Source organism: Palaemon carinicauda, chromosome 30 (assembly GCF_036898095.1).
Source record: "Palaemon carinicauda isolate YSFRI2023 chromosome 30, ASM3689809v2, whole genome shotgun sequence".
Taxonomy (NCBI): Eukaryota; Metazoa; Arthropoda; class Malacostraca; order Decapoda; family Palaemonidae; genus Palaemon; species Palaemon carinicauda.
In genome coordinates, this window is record NC_090754.1 from 54,967,590 (window position 1) to 54,988,402 (window position 20,813).

Below are 20,813 nucleotides of genomic sequence, written 5' to 3' on the forward strand. Positions count from 1 at the left end.
AGGAGACGCTCCAAGTTGTTTACAGGTCAACTTCACAGCTGTTGTCGAGCCTTTGAAGTTTTGCTGTACTATTATGTCACGCATAACAAGGCTTTCAGGGATGGTAAACGGTTCCGCCTCAGTCGCTAACCCTGTCTGTTGCCACACCTGCTCCCGTAGACCCTAAATGGGCTTTGCTGCAAGACATGCAGTCCAAGCTTGCGTCCTTGATAGAGGACTTAAATGCGGAGAGGAACCTTCTGGCCAACAACCTTCCAACCGGTCGGTTGTGCGCCCTGTTGACGCTGAGGTAACCTACTCGCGTCTGCCAGTTGAGGTGGTTCCTCCACCGATGCGACCCAGTGTGGGTTGCCAGCCGCACGTTGACGTTAAGCGACGCTCGGAGGTGGTTGTTGACGTTCAGGACGTTCAACAACCAGCAGAGGTGACTTGTTTTGACGCAGTGCGTCAACCTCAGCAACCCGGTAGGGTGTTGACTGCACAACCCAGACGGTCTAGACAGTCTCGGGTTGACGCTGTGCTTCCTCGCGCACCCATGGTTGTTGACAGTTCACAGACTGTGCAGCAGTTCCATGATATTGCGTCCGGCTCCGTCACGCATCCACCAGTGCGACCGGAGTCAGCGAGCCAGACGTTACCCACTCCGTTGCCGTTTCCTCATCAGTTTCGGATGAGGAACCCTCTGATGAGGACGTTGCTGAACAACAAGACGATCAGCCCCCAGCCCTGCTATCCATCCAGAAGATGCAGAAGGAACGCTGCTCAGTCAGGCTGTGGATGAGTCTGGTAGGGACGCTGTCATCCGTGGATCAATTTGTGTCACTAGGAAGACTACACCTCCGTCCTCTTCAATACCATCTAGCTTTTCACTGGAAAAAGGACAAGACGCTAGAAGCGGTCTCGATCCCAGTTTCCGAAAAGATAAAGTCTTGTCTGACTTGGTGAAAGGACAATATCAACCTAAGAGAGGGTCTTCCCCTGGCTGTTCAGACTCCCAACCACGTTCTCTTCTCGGACGCATCGGACGTAGGCTGGGGTGCGACATTAGACGGTCGGGAATGCTCGGGAATATGGAACTCGATTCAAAGGACAATGCATTTCAACTGCAAGGAGCTACTGTCAGTACGTCTGGCCTGGAAAAGCTTCAGGTCTCTCCTTCAAGGCAAAGTGGTGGAGGTGAACTCGGACAACACCACGGCTTTGGCGTACATCTCCAAGCAAGGAGGGACCTACTCTCTGACGTTGTACGAGATCGCAAGGGACCTCCTCACCTGATCAAAAGGTCTAAACATATCACTAGTAACGAGGTTCATCCAAGGCAACTTGAATGTCATGGCAGATTGTCTCAGTCGGACCTCCACAAGGATGTATGCAAGAGACTTTGGGCCACCTGGGGCCAGCCAACCATAGATCTCTTCGCAACCTCGATGACCAAGAGGCTCCCAATATTTTGCTCACCAATCCCGGACCCAGCAGCAGTTCATATAGATGCCTTTCTCCTAGATTGGTCACATCTAGATCTATATGCATTCCCTCCGTTCAAGATTGTCAACAAGGTACTGCAGAAGTTCGCCTCTCACGAAGGGACAAGGTTGACGCTAGTTGCTCCCCTCTGGCCCGCGAGAGAATGGTTCACCGAGGTACTTCGATGGCTAGTAGACGTTCCCAGAACACTTCCCCTAAGGGTGGACCTTCTACGTCAGCCACACGTAAAGAAGGTACACCAAGGCCTCCACGCTCTTCGTCTGACTGCCTTCAGACTATTGAAAGACTCTCGAGAGCTAGAGGCTTTTCGAAGGAGGCAGCCAGAGCGATTTGAGCAAGGAGAACATCCACCCTTAGAGTCTACCAATCGAAGTGGGAAATCTTCCGAAACTGGTGCAAGTCAGTATCCGTATCCTCGACCAGTACCTCTGTAACTCAAATAGCTGACTTCCTCTTATATCTGAGGAAAGAACGATCTCTTTCAGCTCCCACTATCAAGGGTTACAGAAGCATGTTGGCATCAGTCTTCCGTCACAGAGGCTTAGATCTTTCCAACAATAAAGATCTACAGGACCTCCTTAAGTCTTTTGAGACCACGAAGGAGCGTCGTTTGGTTACACCTGGTTGTAATTTAGACGTGGTACTAAGATTCCTTATGTCAGACAGGTTCGAGCCGCTACAATCAGCCTCCCTGAAAGATCTCACCTTAAAGACTCTTTTCCTGGTATGCTTAGCCACAGCTAAAAGAGTCAGTGAGATTCATGCCTTCAGCAAGAACATCGGATTCTCATCTGAAACGGCTACATGTTCTCTACAACTTGGTTTTCTAGCCAAAAACGAGCTGCCTTCTCGACCTTGGCCAAAATCGTTCGATATTCCAAGCTTATCGTATGGTTGGAAATGAACTAGAAAGAGTCTTATGCCCTGTAAGAGCTCTTAAGTTCTATTTAAAATGAACTAAACCTTTACGAGGCCCGTCTGAAGCTTTATATGGTGTTCAGTTAAGAAACCATCTTTGCCTATGTCAAAGAATGCTTTATCCTATTTTATCAGACTGTTAATACGAGAAGCTCATTCCCATCTGAATGAGGAAGACCAAGCTTTGCTGAAGGTAAGGACACACGAAGTTAGAGCTGTCGCAACTTCCGTGGCCTTTAAACAAAATAGATCTCTGCGAAGTATAATCGACGCAACCTATTGGAGAAGCAAGTCAGTGTTCGCATCTTTTTATCTTAAGGATGTCCAGTCTCTTTACGAGAACTGCTACACTCTGGGACCATTCGTAGCAGCGAGTGCAGTAGTGGGTGAGGGCTCAACCACTACAATTCCCTAATTCCATAACCTTATTAATCTTTCTCTTGAAATGTTTTTATTGTTGTTTTTGGGTTGTCCGGAAGGCTAAGAAGCCTTTCGCATCCTAGTTGATTTGGCGGGTGGTCAAAGTCATTTCTTGAGAAGCGCCTAGATTAGAGGTTTTGATGAGGTCCTGTTGTATGGGTTGCAACCCTTGATACTTCAGATCCTAGGGGTCGCTCAGCATCCTAAGAGGATCGCGAGGCTCCGTAAGGAAGACGTACTTAAAAAGGCAGAGTAATTGTTCAAGTCGACTTCCTTACCAGGTACCTATTTATTTTGTTTAGTTATTTTGATAACTTCTAAAATGAAATAAAAATTCTTAGCTCATATGATGTAAACATATTTTGCTGGTCTCTACCCACCCCCCTGGGTGTGAATCAGCTATTATAATCACCGGCTAAGTTAAAAATTGAAAAATGTTATTTTGATAATAAAATAAATTTTTGAATATACTTACCCGGTGATTATAAATTAAAGGACCCTCGCTTCCTCCCCAATAGAGACACAGTGGACTGAGGAGAAAATTGAGTTCTTTGTTTACAATGAGTACTGGGTATCTGAACGACAGATGGCGCTGTTGAGTACACCCCCTACCTGTGTAGCGATCGCTGGCGAATTTTTCCGTAGAGTTTTTCTGTCGAGCAACAGAGTTGCAGCTATTATAATCACCGGGTAAGTATATTAAAAAATTTATTTTATTATCAAAATAACATTTTTCCAATATCTTAGTCTAAAGCAGTGGTTCCCAACCTTTTTTCTGTCATTTCCCCCCTGCACCCAGTTCAACCATCCAGATTTCCCCCCTTTATGACCCGCCCAGCCCTCATGCCCACTCGCCTGCCTCAGAAATGGGCATGATATTGCAATTCTCCCCTTCAATATCCTGTCAGTGAGAAATGATATGATCATATCACAATTGAATGGCTAGCAACAAATGACCGCACGTACTGTGTGGACATTTTCCGCTTGTTTTAGTTAATAGGTAGTGTAATTATTTCCCCCCTGGAAGCTTCAAATTTACCCCAGGGGGAAATTTCCCCCCCAAGTTGGGAACCACTGGTCTAAAGTATTTCATTGTGTGTACACTTTTCTCTTTTTTTTTTTTATAGGGCTGAATCATTATTATTTTATTGAATCTTCCTGAAGTTCATTTTTTCTGGAAGGGACTGTTTTGGCCGTTGAAATTAGAAAAAATCTGGGTAGTCCCTATTTGATTTAAAACTTTCCAGCTTATGCAGCTTGCCCATATCACATCCTGGGTGAACTCAAGACTGCCCTTGTCCTATTCTGCCATTTCTGTTTAGTCTGTGTCAGTTCTTCCTTTTTGTCTTGCTTCTTTATGTAAAAAGAACTTCCTACTTTATTTATGCCTTTGGCTCAGGTATGCTTTGAAATGGTGATAATTCTCGGAATGTTATCCTGCATGAAAAAGTTAACCCTTTTACCCCTAAAGGACGTACTGGTACGTTTCACAAAACTCATCCCTTTACCCCCATGGACGTACCGGTACGTCCTTGCAAAAAATTGCTATTTACATTTTTTTTTGCATATTTTTGAGAAAATTCGGGCATTTTCCAAGAGAATGAGACCAACCTGACCTCTCTATGACGAAAATTAAGGCTGTTAGAGCAATTTAAAGAAACTATGCTGCAAAATGTGCTTGAAAAAAAAATGCCTGGGGGTTAATGGTTGGAAAGTTCCAAATAGCCTGGGGGTAAAAGGGTTAAATATTGCTTAAATAGCTATACAATTTATTATTCATGGGAATGAAGGTAGATTTTACACTTTCAATAATCTAAATATCACCCTTGGGTTGAGGTAAGGTGTACAAACATGTAAGCTTATCTTGTTGGGTCCGGCTCCCCCATCTTGTGGAAGATTGCTTAATGGACCTTCCATTTAAGAAAAGGTAAAAGTAGAGGCATTAGATTATCAGATTATGATTCCAAATCCATTCTTGCAGAAGCTACAACAGCCTAGTCTTTGGTGGGGCTCCCTCCCCCCCCCTTTTTTTTTTTTTTGCCAAGTGCGTCTTCTTAATGATCGTTGGTTTGGAGGAGAAATAATAACGAGCATAAATCCCCTGGAGTTTGTCCCTCCGTCATTCCTTGGAGCCCTGTAGGAAGCTTCGTTGTTATTTTGGTCTTTGCCAAAATTTGCGCTTAGATTTATATGTTCAAAATCCCTGCACTATTATTATTATTATTACTAGCTAAGCAACAACCCTAGTTAGAAAAGCAAGGGCTCCAACAGGGAAAAAAAGAAATAATGAAATAAATAAACCATTTGAAAAACAAGAATTAATTTGAATTTTTTAAAAATAGTAACATCAAAATGTATATTTCATTTATAAACTATAAGGGACTAATGTCAGCCTGTTCAATATAAAAACATTTGCTGCAAGATTGAACTTTTGAAGCTCTACCAGTTCAACTACCCGTTTAGGAAGATTATTCCACAATTTGGTCACCGCTGGAATAAAACTTCTAGAATACTGTGAAGAATTGAGCCTCATGATGGAGAAGGCCTGACTGGTATTACTAACAGGATGGAACTGTCCTGGAAGATCTGAATGTGACACTTACGTTCTCCATCCTGAGGCTCAATACTATGCAGTACTCTAGAAGTTTTATTCCAACTGTTACCAAGTTGTGGAATGATCTTCCTAATCGGGTAGTTGAATCAGTAGAACTTCAAAAGTTCAAAGTTGGAGCAAATGCTTTTTTGTTGACCAAGCGGACATGAGTCTTTTTATAGTTTATATAGGACATATTTGTTTTTGACGTTAATAGTTTATATAGGACATATCTGTTTTGACGTTGTTGCCTTTTTTAGAATGATTTATTGTTAATTTGTTCTCTTCATTCATTTATTTCCTTATTTCCTTTCCTCACTGGGCTATTTTTCAATATTAAACTTACCCGATAATCATGTAGCTGTCAACTCCGTTGCCCGACAGAATTCTACGGGAGGGATACGCCAGCTATCACTATACTAGAAGGGGGTGTACTCACCAGCGCCACCTGTGGCCAGGTACTACAGTACTTGTTGTTGACGCCACCTCACTTTTTCCTCTGTCGTGCTTCCGGCAAGACGTTCTTGGATACGCTTATGATTTTGGAGTATTGTTCACGGTTTGGTGAAGTATTTCTCTAAAATTTGCAGCTATTCGCTATACTGGAAACTTCTATATTAGCTTAGCTAGCTTTTGGAATTAATTTGATTAGTTATGGTGACGAAGAGAGTATGAACTCTCTTTCACCTTTAAATGGCCGACCCTTCCCTTAGACGGAAGTGTTGGTGTCTAAGAGAGTATAGACTCTCTTTCTTAATTTTGCTTAACAAAAGTTATAGATTTATTTTATATCTCTCTGCCTTTTATAGGCCTCTTCGATTAACTTCCTTTTTTATAAACTTATTAAAATTAATTTTTATATTTGTTTATATTCGACCTTTCCTAATAGTAGGCGGTCTTTTCTTGTACCGAAGTTAATTATCATTGAGCCCGTCATTTCGGTTTTACCTGTTAACATATTATGCTATTTTAATGTTTTTTGAAAGAATTTCTTTGATAGTCTCGTACTGTTTTCAAAGTTGAACTAACGTTTTGTTTTGTCTCTGCAGTTGTTGACGTTCAGAACGTTCAACTTGCGCTCTATCGTTACGATAGAGAGAGAATTTTCACGGTGTCACGTTGCAGTAAGAGTAACCGTTTCTAACGTTTTGTTCATTCTTTCTTAGCTTAATGGTTTTTATTCTAATAAAGGAACTTTTTATTTGGGAAATATTTCAGTTTTTTTCCTTTAACAATAATATGTTTTAACGATATATGATTGGGCTCTTCTCTCAGGTTCTAAGTCAAGAGAGAGAGAGAGAGAGAGAGAGAGAGAGAGAGAGATAGAGACGGAGGGAGAGAGAGCTGGATAAACGTTTCGTTCAAGCGAGTAACGTTGTTATCGTTTTTGCTCTTCTCCCTAGTCTCTTTAGGGGAAGAAGGTAAACGTTTCTTGAGTTTATTCTTGTTCTCAAGCTTTATGCGGTGAGAGATTTTAAACGTAGTTTATTTGTTCTAGTGTTTAGTCTCTTTCCAGCCACTGAATTATTTATCTTTCATTAGATTTTTCTGTTACATTGTAATTCTGTTTTCGCAATTACTAACTTTTAAGGAAGGATAGAATTGCGTGTTTCAGGTACAAACCACTTAAAGTTTCGAGTTCAGTGAAATAAGTGCAAACAGAAATTCAAAAGTGATAAGTGATTAGCGCAAAGTGTGTCAGTGTTGTGCGTGAGGGTACTTCTGTGCGTGCCAGTCGTCCTCCCAGTCCGGGACCTCTTGCAAGCTCCCAAGCCCAGGGGAGAAGCAATGTCGAAGGGCAAAAGGGTTCGGCAGGCCTTGATCGGCGCACAGAAGTATCCTCGGTGGTTGCGGGCGTGTCTTACAGAGACCGTCACTCCCACCCGCAGACGATTGAGCCCTTATTTTGCTCGTCTGCAGAAGAAATTTCGGGGAGAAAACGCTGGACTCAGGTCTCAAGACCTCTTAAACGTAAAGTCCAGACCTCTAGAGTTCAACAACCCGGATGCAGTCATTGAGTTAGCTCTGACTCTCCGCAGTCATCAGGTAACTGCACACCTCCTAAGAGAGGTAAGGCGATGCCTCAACAGACCTCATCTTCTATTAAGGCTTTGCCTCAACAGACCTTATCGTCTGTTGATCCCAAGACGACTTTGCTGCAGTCCATGCAGTCGCAGCTTGCGGTCTTAATGCGTGAGTTTCAGGCTGAGAAGGTTACACCTCCTCCTGCGATCGCTCCGCCTCACCGCAGTCCAGTCTGCCAGGCGTACGATGTTGAGGTTCCTCAGGATACCTTACCGCGTACTGAGTTGCCAGTTACCAGCGGTGTGCAGCAACCTCCGCCTTCCTTAAGGCAACCTCAGCAATGGGAGCAGGAATCTTATACCTTACTTCCTCCGCTTCCGCTTGCGGTTCCACCAGCGAGGCAACAATCTCTTGAGGTACGACAACCTCTTCCATCCATGAGGCAGCCACCTCAGCACTCGCTGTAGCGACCTCAACCCTCCTTAGGCTAGCACCTCAGGAACCTCAACTCGCGAGACAAGAACTGCGTTCTGCGCAGCCGCTACCTCAACTCTCGCAGCTCACACCTCAGGAACCTCAACTCGTTCCTCAGGAACCTGCTACTGAGCATCCGCAACCCTTACAGCAAGCGCAACTCTTGAGGCAGCAACCTCATGCTATGAGTCAGCCACCTCAACGCATGCATCTGCCACTTTCTCCTCAACTTGAGCCACTTCCCATTCAACTTGGAAATAACAATTGACATAATAACACCTCATTACTTTCATAACTTGCATTTGTAATCATATACATGTATGCCTACACAAACATTATGATAATGGAGGTTATTTGTATTACTTAATATAAAAATATATATGTATTCCTTGCAATATATTTTTAACAAAATCACAAAATATGGCAAAAATATCTTCAAAACAAAAATGAATCATGAGTTATGAATGTAAGGTAAATATTATGTTGATATTAAAACCCCATGCAAGCATGCATGAAGTAGTGCAGTGTTGCCAACAGGGCGAGTTTCCCTTTCCTGAGGTGAAGTAGATTATAGTACATTTAGTGCAGCTTAATTCTACGATTATCATGCCGGCTATCAAATTCATCAACAAAACAGTCTAAATCAATTCCCTCGGCATGTGCACTTTCAATGGACAGTAATGCGATATTACTCACTCTAGCACTGGTCATGGAATTTCTGAGAAATGTTACACGCCATGCAACATGCTCTGCTTACCTTACAGCATGCTCTACATACAGCATGCTCTGCATACAGCATGCTCTGCATACAACATGCTCTGCATACCTTACCGCATGCTTCTCAGTCACACATCTTTGGTTGTTGCCAACTCACTAGACTGTCAAGCAGTTTCATAACGTTGCCTTCTAGTCTGCTGCTTTTGCACCAGTGAAACCCTCACTGAGAGAACTTAGCTTTTCTCGGTTATGGTCCCTGTAGATGAGAAAGTGCTTTTCTCCCTCCTTCTGATATTCCCTTGAGGACTCTGTCATTTGGAGAGGAGCCTTTAGCTGCGTAGCCTCCTATGGACTTTTATTTAAGCATAACATGCTTCCAGGGAAGGTAATGGTTCCACTTCAGTCGCTAATCCCGTCTGTTACCACACCTGCTCCCATAGACCTTGAGCTGTGTTGCAAGACATGCAGTCCAAGCTTAGTCCTTGTTAGAGGATTTTTTGTTTACGGAGTCAGTGTGTCACTGGGAAGACGTTCAACAACCAGCAGAAGTGACTTGTTGTGACGCAGTGCGGCAACCTCAGCAACCCGATAAGGAGTTGTCTGTACGACCCAGACAGTCTAGACAGCTTCGGGTTGTCACTGTACTTCCTCGCTTCCCCATGGTTGACAGTTCACAGACTGTGCAGCAGTACCATGATCTTGTGTCCGGCTCCGTCAGACGACTGGCTTTTAAGAGCTCCCACAAGTCGTCGCTGTCTGGAGATTTTCAAATGGTCTATGGATCTGACCAAGGAACTGGGCCTCCTGGTCAATTTTGAGGAGTCTCAGCTCGTCCCATCCCAGACCATTGTCTCCCTGGGTATGGATCTTCAGAGTCGAGCTTTTCGGGCTTTTCCGTCGGCCCCAAGGATCTTCCAAGCCCTAGAATGCATCCAGAGCATGCTGAGAAGGAACCGATGCTCAGTCAGGTAGTGGATGAGTCTAACAGGGACACTTTCATCGCTGGCCCTGTTCATCGTGTTAGGGAGACTCCACCTCCCCCCCCTTCAGTATCATCTAGCTGCTCACTGGATAAAGGACATGACGCTAGAGACGGTCTCAGTTCCTGTTTCCGAAGAGAGGAGGTCTTCTCTCGCGTGGTGTAAGAACAGCTTTCTTCTCAAGGAAGTCTACCTTTGGCTGTTCAGAAACCCGACCGCCGTCTCCTCTCGGACGCATCAGACACGGGCTGGGGTGCGACTTTGGACGGACAAGAATGCTCGGGAACATGGAATCAGGAGCAAAGGACACTTCACATCAATTGCAAGGAGTTGTTGGCGGTTATTCTGGCCTTGATAAACTTCAAGTCCCTCCAGCTTAACAAAGTGGTGGAGGTGGACTCTGACAACACCACAGCCCTGGCTTACATCTTCAAGCAGGGAGGGACTCTTTCGTGGAAGTTGTTCTAGATCGCAAGGGACCTCCTCATCTGGTCTAAAGATCGAAAGCTCACGCTGGTAACGAGGTTCATTCAGGGCGGTATGAATGTCATGGCAGATCACCTCAGCCGGAAGGGTCAGGTCATCCCCACAGAGTGGACCCTTCACAAGAATGTTTGCAGCAGACTTTGGGCCCTGTGGGGTCAGCCAACCATAGATCTGTTCGCTACCTCGATAACCTAGAGACTCCTGTTGTATTGTTCTCCGATTCCAGACCCAGCAGCAGTTCACGTGGATGCTTTTCTGCTGGATTGGTTCCATCTCGACCTGTATGCATTCCCGCCGTTCAAGATTGTCAACAGGGTACTTCAGAAGTTCTCCTCTCGCAAAGGGACACGGCTGACGTTGGTTGGCTCCGCTCTGGCCCGCGAGAGAATGGTTCTTAGAGGTACTGCAATGGCTGGTCGACATTCCCAGGACTCTTCCTCTAGGAGTGAACCTTCTACGTCTACCTCACGTAAAGAAGGTACACCCAATCCTCCACGCTCTTCGTCTGACTGCCTTCAGACTTTCGAAAGACTCTCAAGAGCTAGGGGCTTTTCGAAGGAGGCAGCCAGAGCGATTGCCAAAGCAAGGAGAACATCCACTCCCAGAATCTATCAGTCTCAAGGGGAAGTCTTCCGTAGCTGGTACAAGACCAATGCAGTTTCCTCAACCAGTACCACTGTAACCCAGATTGCTGACTTCCTGTTATATCTAAGGAACGTAAGATCCCTTTCAGCTCCTACGATCAAGGGTTACAGAAGTATGTTGGCAGCGGTTTTCCGCCACAGAGGCTTGGATCTTTCCACCAACAAAGATCTACAGGACCTCCCTAGGTCTTTTGAGACCTCAAAGGAACGTCGGTTGTCCACTCCAGGCTGGAATCTAGACGTGGTCCTAAGGTTCCTTATGTCATCAAGATTTGAACCTCTCCAATCAGCCTCTTTTTAGGACCTCACATTAAAAACTCTTTTCCTCGTGTGCTTGACAACAGCTAAAAGAGTAAGTGAGATCCACGCCTTCAGCAGGATCATTGTTTTCACATCTGAAACGGCTACATGTTCCTTGCAGCTCGGTTTTTGCTAAACAAGCTTCCTTCACGTCCTTGGCCTAAGTCGTTCGAGATCCCAAGCCTGTCCAACTTGGTGGGGAATGAACTGGAGAGAGTACTTTGCCCAGTTAGAGCTCTTAGGTACTATCTAAAAAGGTCTTAACCTTTACGAGGACAATCAGAAGCCTTATGGTGTGCTATCAAGAAACCTTCTTTTCCAAGTTCTAAGAACTCAGTTTCTTACTATTCAGGCTTCTGATTAGAGAAGCACATTCTCATCTGAAGGAAGAAGACCTTGCTTTGCTGAAGGTAAGGACACATGAAGTGGGAGCTGTGGCTACTTCAGTGGCCTTCAAACAGAGCCATTCTCTGCAGAGTGTTATGGATGCAACCTATTGGAGAAGCAAGTCAGTGTTCGCATCATTCTATCTCAAAGATGTCCAGTCTCTTTACGAGTACTGCTACACCCTGGGACCATTCGTAGCAACGAATGCAGTAGTAGGCGAGGGCTCAGCCACTACATTCCCATAATCCCATAACCTTTTAACCTTTCTCTTGAATACTTTTTATGGGTTGTACGGTCGGCTAAGAAGCCTTCCACATCCTTGTTGATTTGGCGGGTGGTCAATTCGTTCTTGAGAAGCGCCGAGGTTAAAGGTTGTGATGAGGTCCTTTAGTATGGGTTGCAGCCCTTGATACTTCAGCACCTTAGAGTTGTTCAGCCTCCTAAGAGGAACGCTGCGCTCAGTAAGGAAGACGAACTTAGTTAAGGCAGAGTAACGGTTCAAGTCGACTTCCTTACCAGGTACTTATTATTTCATTGTTATTGTGGATAACTGATTATATGAAATACGGGATACTTAGCTATCCTTTAGTCTTGTACACTGGTTTTTCACCCACCCCCCTGGGTGTGAATCAGCTACATGATTATCGGGTAAGTTTAATATTGAAAAATGTTATTTTCATTAGTAAAATAAATTTTTGAATATACTTACCCGATAATCATGATTTAATTGACCCACCCTTCCTCCCCATAGAGAACCAGTGGACCGAGGAAAAAGTGAGGTGGCGTCAACAACAAGTACTGTAGTACCTGGCCACAGGTGGCGCTGGTGAGTACACCCCCTTCTAGTATAGTGATAGCTGGCGTATCCCTCCCGTAGAATTCTGTCGGGCAACGGAGTTGACAGCTACATGATTATCGGGTAAGTATATTCAAAAATTTATTTTACTAATGAAAATAACATTTTTCCCTATTGGGGCCCCTGGGCTTGTAGCATCTTGCTTTTCCAACTAGGGTTGTAGCTTGGATATTAATAATAATAATAATACAGTAATAGTGTTTTCTCATTTTTTTTTTTTTTCTGCAGGTGGCTGCCTCATTGCCTCACCCCTACGATGAAGAAGTTGTCGGCATAGCAAGTGCTGCAGATATGCTTGTGGCTGAAATTACCCTCTATAACATTTTCTACGAAGCATTTACCTTCTGTACCTCGATTATAATGCAAGATCCCGACGGAAATCTCTATCATGGTCGGAATTTGGATTTTGGTCTCTTCATGGGGTGAGTTCTTGGGATTTTGGTCTCTTCATGGGGTGAGTTCTTGGGAATTTGGTCTCTTCATGGGGTGAGTTCTTGGGATTTTGGTCTCTTCATGGGGTGAGTTCTAGCATAAAGCATAGATTCTACCTTCTATGAATATCATTTTTAATTTTTCACATAGAAATAGATACAGTAATACTGCACTTTGATAATACTACGTCTTCATTATTTGTCTATTGTAGAAATTGTTAAAGACCAGGTTGAAATTAACAGTATTCAGTGGCATACCATCTCCAAATACTGTAACTAAAATTTTATTTTTCAATATTAAACTTACCCGATAATCATGTAGCTGTCAACTCCGTTGCCCGACAGAATTCTACGGGAGGGATACGCCAGCTATCACAATACTAGAAGGGGGTGTACTCACCAGCGCCACCTATGGCCAGGTACTATAGTACTTCTTGTTGACACCTCCTCAATTTTTCCTCTGTCGTGCTTCCGGCAAGACGTTCTGGGATACGCTTATGATCTTGGAGTATTTTCACGGCTATTTGGTGAAGTATTTCTCTCAGATTTCGGCTGTCGCTTTACTGGAAAACTTCTATATTAGCTTAGATAGCTATTATTTAGTTCTGATTTATGGTTAACGATCTTTTTGCTTGATTTGGAATCCCCACTTGGCTAACTCTTTGAATTCAAGATGTCTGACATTTCACAAGCCCCACCCCATAGACGATGTAGGTCTTGTAATAGGCGTATTCCGAAGGCCTCGGTAGATCCTCACACCGCTTGTTCTGACTGTAGGGAAAGACCCTGTCAGTTGGAAGATCGATGTGAGGAATGCGCCGGACTTTCGGAACTTGATTTTGTCCGATTTCTTAAGTACTCAACCAAGTTAGAGAGAGAGAGAGTTAGGAGGAGTTCTTCTCGCTCTTCACTTTTTTCCTCATCTCATGATCCCCTACCTTTTCCTCCCCCTGTAGTGGCTACCCCCGAACCTACTATTGGCCCTCAACCTGATATGTCTGTTATTTTGAGTGCCATTCAGGCTTTAGGTAACAAAGTTGAATCGGTGGTGAGTGATCATAAGTCTCTTATGGCCGAAGTCAAGGAACTTAAGGTCAAGAGTGCAGTGGGAGGTAATAGTGCCAGTGCTGTGACGAGTGCTAGTGTCAGTGCAGTGCCAAGTGCTAGTGTCAGTGCCAGTGTGGTGCGTGAGGGTACTTCTGTGCGTGCCAGTCGTCCTCCTAGTCCGGGACCTCTTGCAAGCTCCCAAGCCCAGGGGAGAAGCAATGTCGAAGGGCAAAAGGGTTCGGCAGGCCTTGATCGGCGCACAGAAGTATCCTCGGTGGTTGCGGGCGTGTCTTCCAGAGACCGTCACTCCCACCCGCAGACGATTGAGCCCGTCTTTTACTCGTCTGCTGTAGATATGTCAGGAAGGAAACGTTGGACTCAGGTCTCAAGACCGCTCAAACGCAGAGTCCAGACCTCAAGATCTCAACCTGGCTGCAGTCATTGGATCAGCTCTGACTCGCCGCAGTCATCTGTTGAATGCACTCCTCCTAAAAGGAGTAAGGTGCTGCCGCAACAGATCTCTTCTGTTAAGGCTTCGCCTCAGCAGACCTTAGTGTCTGCCGACCCCAAGTTGACTCTACTGCAGTCCATGCAGTCACAACTTGCGGTCCTGATGCGTGAGTGTCAGGCGGAGAAGGTTACACCTTCTCCTGCGATCGCTCCGCCTGACCGCAGTCCTGTCTGCCAGGCGTACGATGTTGAGGCTCCTCAGGATACCTTACCACGCACTGAGTTGCCAGTTTCCAGCGGTGTGCAGCTACCTCCGCCTTCCTTAAGGCAACCTCAGCAATGGGAACAGGAAGCTTTTACCTTACTTCCTCCGCTTCCACTTGCGGTTCCACCAGTGAGGCAACACTCTCTTGAGGTACAACAACCTCTCCCATCCATGAGGCAGGCTCCTCAGCTCTCGCTGCAGCGACCTCAACCCTCCTCAAGGCGAGAACCTCAACACCTTAGCCTTGCGCCTCAGGAACCTCAACTCGCGAGACTATTACTGCGTTCTGCGCAACCACTACCTGAACGCTCGCAGCTCACACCTCAGGAACCTCAACTCGTTCCTCAGGAACCTGCTACTGCGCATCCATCAACCTTACAGCAAGCGCAACTGTTGAGTCAAGACACTCATGCCAGGAGTCAGCCTCCTCCACCCATGCGCCTACCTTCTGCTACTTCTTTTGACCAGCCTTTGCAGCCTGAGCCTCAGGTGTTGCCTCAACAGAGACTTGAGGATGTAACCACAAGCGTTTTTGCTCCCGCTCGTGTAGACTCTGCTGTTCAGCATACCTTACCTCTCACTGCGCTACACTCTGGTGATGAGGTTTCTGATGATGAGGCTGCACACCTGGATCCCTCATCAGACGTGGATGAATCCAAGTCTTCTCCGCCTCCTATTGACTTTCGTAAGGTCTTGGCTCTGTTCAGAGAGGTATATCCAGACCACTTTTTCTCTGCTACTCCCCGCTCTCCGCCATCTGAGTTTTCGCTGGGCATGCAGCCAGCCAAGTCAACCTATACTAAACTCGTATTTGCAAGGTCCTCTAAGAGAGCGTTAAGGATTTTAGGAGAGTGGCTGCAGTCTAAGCAGCAACTGGGAAAGACTTCCTTCATGTTTCCTCCGACTAAGCTCACTTCTAAAGCGGGCGTTTGGTATGCCACAGGAGAGGAACCAGGCTTGGGAGTTCCTGCCTCTGCCCAGGCTGACTTCTCAAGTTTGGTAGACTCTCCTCGTAGAACAGCAATGAGGCGCTCTAAGGTCTGCTGGACCTTCTCAGATCTAGATCACTTCCTTAAGGGTGTATTTAGAGCCTTTGAGATCTTTAATTTCCTAGACTGGTGCCTGGGAGCCCTTAGCAAGAAGACCTCCCCTGCGGACAAGGACTCAGCCATGCTCTTAATGTCCTGCATGGATAAGGCTATTAGGGATGGATCTGGCGAGCTTGCTTCGATGTTTGTATCAGGAGTGCTTAAGAAAAGGGAGCAGCTTTGTTCTTTCCTTTCCTCCAGCATCACACCTTGTCAAAGGTCTCAACTCCTTTTCGCTCCGCTCTCCAAGTTCTTGTTCCCTGAAGAGCTTGTTAAGGACTTGTCTGCGGCCATGATACAAAAGGACACCCACGATCTTGTGGCCTCATCTGCTCGTAAGACTAAGGTTGCTACCTCAGTCCCCAGGACTTATCGCACCCCAGTGGCTGATACTCCTGCTACGAGGTTTATTCCGCCCTTTCGTGGTAGAGCCCCCAGCCGAGGAAGCTCCCGTCCAGACTCTTCCAGGAGCAAGTCTAGGAAAGGTTCCAAGACTTCTAGAGGCAAAAACTGACTCTCCTCCTCTCCAGACAGCAGTAGGAGCCAGACTCAAGATCTTCTGGCAAGCCTGGGAAAAGAGAGGTGCAGACACCCAGTCTGTCAGTTGGCTGAGGGAGGGTTACAGGATTCCATTCTGCCGCAAACCCCCTCTGACCACATCTCCCATCAACCTCTCTCCCAACTACCAAGAGAAGGACAAGAGGCTAGCGTTGCACCAGGAGGTGTCGCTCCTGTTACAGAAGAAGGCAGTGGTTATAGTCCGGGACCATCAATCCCCGGGCTTCTACAACCGTCTCTTTCTGGTGGCCAAGAAGACAGGAGGTTGGAGACCGGTGCTGGACGTCAGCGCGCTCAATGCTTTTGTCATCAAGCAGACGTTCACGATGGAGACGACGAAGTCGGTCCTAGCAGCGGTCAGGCAGGAGGACTGGATGGTCTCGTTGGACCTGAAAGATGCATACTTTCACGTTCCTATTCATCCAGACTCCCAACCTTTCCTGAGATTCGTTTTCGGAAAGGTTGTCTACCAATTCCAAGCCCTGTGTTTTGGCCTAAGCACAGCTCCTATGGTGTTTACGCATCTGATGAGGAATATAGCAAAGTTCCTCCACTTATCGGACATCAGAGCCTCCCTTTATTTAGACGACTGGCTGTTGAGAGCTTCCACGAGTCGTCGCTGTCTGGAGAGTCTCAAATGGACTTTAGACTTGACCAAGGAAATGGGTCTTTTAGTCAATCTAGAAAAGTCCCAGCTCATTCCCTCCCAATCCATTGTGTACCTGGGAATGGAGATTCGGAGTCAGGTTTTTCGGGCTTTTCCATCGGCCCCAAGGATAAGTCAAGCCCTAGATTGCATCATGAGCATGCTGAAGAGGAGCAGTTGCTCGGTGAGACAGTGGATGAGTCTCACAGGGACCCTTTCATCGTTGGCCCTGTTCGTCGAGCTAGGGAGACTCCACCTCCGCCCTCTTCAGTTCCATCTAGCAGCTCATTGGGACAAGGGTTTGACGCTCGAAGCAGTCTCTATCCCAGTCACCAAAGAGATGAAGACCACACTCTTGTGGTGGAAGACCAATCTCCTTCTCAGGGAGAGCCTATCGTTGGCGATTCAGACCCCCAATCTTCATCTCTTCTCGGATGCATCGGACTCGGGCTGGGGCGCGACCTTGAACGGACGGGAGTGCTCGGGGACGTGGAACAAGGAACAGGAATCGCTCCACATCAACTGCAAGGAGCTACTAGCAGTTCATTTAGCCCTGTTGAACTTCAAGTCCCTGCTGCTAGGCAAGGTGGTGGAGGTGAACTCCGACAACACCACAGCCTTGGCTTACATCTCCAAGCAAGGAGGGACCCATTTGAGGAGCCTATACGAGATAGCAAGGGACCTCCTCATTTGGTCAAGAGGTCTAAACCTCACCCTAGTTACGAGGTTCATTCAGGGAAACATGAACGTCTCAGCAGATCGCCTAAGCAGAAGGGATCAGGTCATCCCCACGGAGTGGACCCTCCACAAGAGCGTATGCAACAGACTTTGGACCTTGTGGGGTCAGCCGACAATAGATCTGTTTGCCACCTCCTTGACCAAGAGACTTCCCTTGTACTGTTCCCCAGTTCCAGACCCAGCAGCAGTTCATGTGGATGCTTTCCTGCTGAACTGGTCCCATCTCGACCTTTACGCATTCCCACCGTTCAAGATCATAAACAAAGTCCTTCAGAAGTTCATCTCGCACGAAGGGACACGGCTGACGCTGGTTGCTCCCCTTTCGCCTGCAAGAGAATGGTTCACAGAGGTACTTCAATGGCTGGTCGACGTCCCCAGGACTCTCCCTCTAAGAGTGGACCTTCTACGTCAACCTCACGTAGACAGGTTGCACCCAAACCTCCACGCTCTTCGACTGACTGCCTTCAGACTGTCGAAAGATTCGCTAGAGCTAGAGGCTTTTCGAAGGAGGCAGCCAGTGCGATTGCCAGAGCAAGGAGGATATCCACTCGTAGAGTCTACCAGTCCAAGTGGGAAGTCTTCCGTAGCTGGTGTAGAGCCAATGCAGTTTCCTCTACCAATACCTCTGTGACCCAAATAGCTGACTTCCTTTTACACCTTAGGAATGACAGATCCCTTTCGACTCCTACGATTAAAGGGTACAGGAGTATGTTGGCTTCAGTTCTCCGCCACAGAGGTTTGGACCTTTCTTCCAACAAGGACCTTCAAGACATCCTTAAGTCTTTTGAGACTTCTAAAGGACGTTGTCTACCCACTCCAGGCTGGAATTTAGACGTAGTCTTAAGGTTCCTTATGTCACCTAGGTTCGAACCTCTCCAGTCAGCTTCCTTCAAGGACCTTACCCTCAAGACTCTTTTTCTCGTCTGCCTTGCAACAGCTAAAAGAGTCAGTGAGGTTCATGCCTTCAGCAAGAACATTGGGTTTACATCCGAATCTGCAACATGTTCTTTACAGCTTGGATTCTTAGCTAAGAATGAACTTACTTCACGTCCTTGGCCTAGATCGTTTGAAATACCTAGCCTCTCCAACATGGTAGGTAACGAGCTAGAGAGAGTTCTTTGCCCTGTCAGAGCTCTGAAATTTTATCTTAATAGGTCAAAACCTATTCGAGGACAGTCAGAAGCCTTATGGTGTGCAATCAAGAAACCTTCGAGACCCATGTCCAAAAACGGGGTTTCGTATTATATAAGGCTTCTGATTAGAGAAGCCCATTCTCACTTAAAGGAGGAAGACCTTGCTTTGCTGAAGGTAAGGACCCACGAAGTGAGAGCCGTAGCTACTTCGATGGCCTTTAATAAAAACCGTTCTCTGCAGAGCATAATGGATGCAACCTATTGGAAGAGCAAGTCAGTGTTTGCATCATTTTATCTTAAAGATGTCCAGTCTCTTTACGAGAACTGCTACACCCTGGGACCATTCGTAGCAGCGAGTGCAGTAGTAGGTGAGGGCTCAGCCACTACATTCCCTTAATCCCATAACCTTTTTTAACCTTTCTCTTGAATGCTTTTATTGTTGTTTTTATGGTTGTTACGGTAGGCTAAGAAGCCTTCCGCATCCTTTTGATTTGGCGGGTGGTCAATTCGTTCTTGAGAAGCGCCTGGGTTAGAGGTTGTGTAGAGGTCCTTTAGTAGGGGTTGCAGCCCTATATACTTTAGCACCTTAGAGTTGATTCAGCCTCCTAAGAGGAACGCTGCGCTCAGTAAGGAAGACGAACTTTTAAAAAAAGGCAGAGTAACGGTTCAAGTCGACTTCCTTACCAGGTACTTATTATTTCATTGTTATTTTGAGATAACTGATTATATGAAATACGGGATACTTGGCTATCCTTTAATCTTGTACACTGGTTTTCACCCACCCCCCTGGGTGTGAATCAGCTACATGATTATCGGGTAAGTTTAATATTGAAAAATGTTATTTTTATTAGTAAAATAAATTTTTGAATATACTTACCCGATAATCATGATTTAATTGACCCTCCCTTCCTCCCCATAGAGAACCAGTGGACCGAGGAAAAATTGAGGAGGTGTCAACAAGAAGTACTATAGTACCTGGCCATAGGTGGCGCTGGTGAGTACACCCCCTTCTAGTATTGTGATAGCTGGCGTATCCCTCCCGTAGAATTCTGTCGGGCAACGGAGTTGACAGCTACATGATTATCGGGTAAGTATATTCAAAAATTTATTTTACTAATAAAAATAACATTTTATTATCATTGTGCAAAAAAAAAACCTAAAATCCGTTTTCTCATTTGGAAATAATGCTGAAATTTTATTATAGTATACATCTATAGATGTATTTTCTCGCATCCAGTAAGTATCATATGGAAAAGTTTGTGTTAAACTTAACCGTGAAATTAACTTTTTAAATGATAAGAGACGCTAAGCCCCCATGAGCATTTGTTGAAGAAATGTATAACATTGAAGTAGCCTAACTTTTACTTAAGGGAGGATTATTTAAATTCAAAGACTGTATTTTGACTGAGAAAATCCAGATCACCCTATTGTCTTTCAACAAAAACATATTTTAGGTTAGAAAGCTTCGAATGTTGGAACATTCAGCTTCACATTATATATCCTTACATGGATTATGTTTAACCCTTTTACCCCCAAAGGACGTACTGGTACGTTTCACAAAACTCATCCCTTTAACCCCATGGACGTACGGTACGTCCTTGCAAAAAACTTCTGTTTAAATTTTTTTTTTTTTTTTGCATATTTTTTATCATTTTTTGAGAAACTTCAGGCATTTTCCAAGAGAATGAGACCAACCTGACCTCTCTATGACGAAAATTAAGGCTGTTAGAGCAATTTAAAAAACATATACTGCAAAATGTGTTTGAAAAAAAATAACCCCTGGGGGTTAAGGGTTGGAAATTTCTAAATAGCCTGGGGGTAAAAGGGTTAAGCATGTGTTGCCTTGAAGTTTCTGGTACAAAGCTGATACAAGGTTTACAATATTTCACTGATAAAGCCCATACCAATGTTTTTTGCACTTGAAAGTTACAATTTCTCTTTATGAAAATGGTAAAATTATAGGTCCTCATATCTGATAGCCAAAAAGTGATAATTACATAGGTCTTTTGTTTTTAAAAAATTGTGTTTTCCTAGGTTATTAAGCCTGTGATTTTTTTTTTTTATGCAGAATACTTACACAGTAAATTCAAGTCCCATGTTTGAATTCTCATTCAGATTCCTCATCAGGTGAGTTCTTGAATAGGGTTAAAATTAGAGCCATTAAAGTTTTAG

The 20,813-nt window shown here is 45.2% G+C and overlaps 1 protein-coding gene across 1 annotated transcript in view; it reads left to right on the forward strand.

Moving 5' to 3' along the window:
- LOC137623128 (acid ceramidase-like) overlaps positions 1–20,813 on the forward strand; it is a 70,489-nt gene that overhangs the window by 16,000 nt on the left and 33,676 nt on the right. Inside the window, exon 5 of the mRNA XM_068353804.1 lies at positions 12,514–12,707. Coding sequence (XP_068209905.1) covers positions 12,514–12,707 — 194 coding nt within the window. The remainder of the gene's footprint in view (positions 1–12,513; positions 12,708–20,813) is intronic.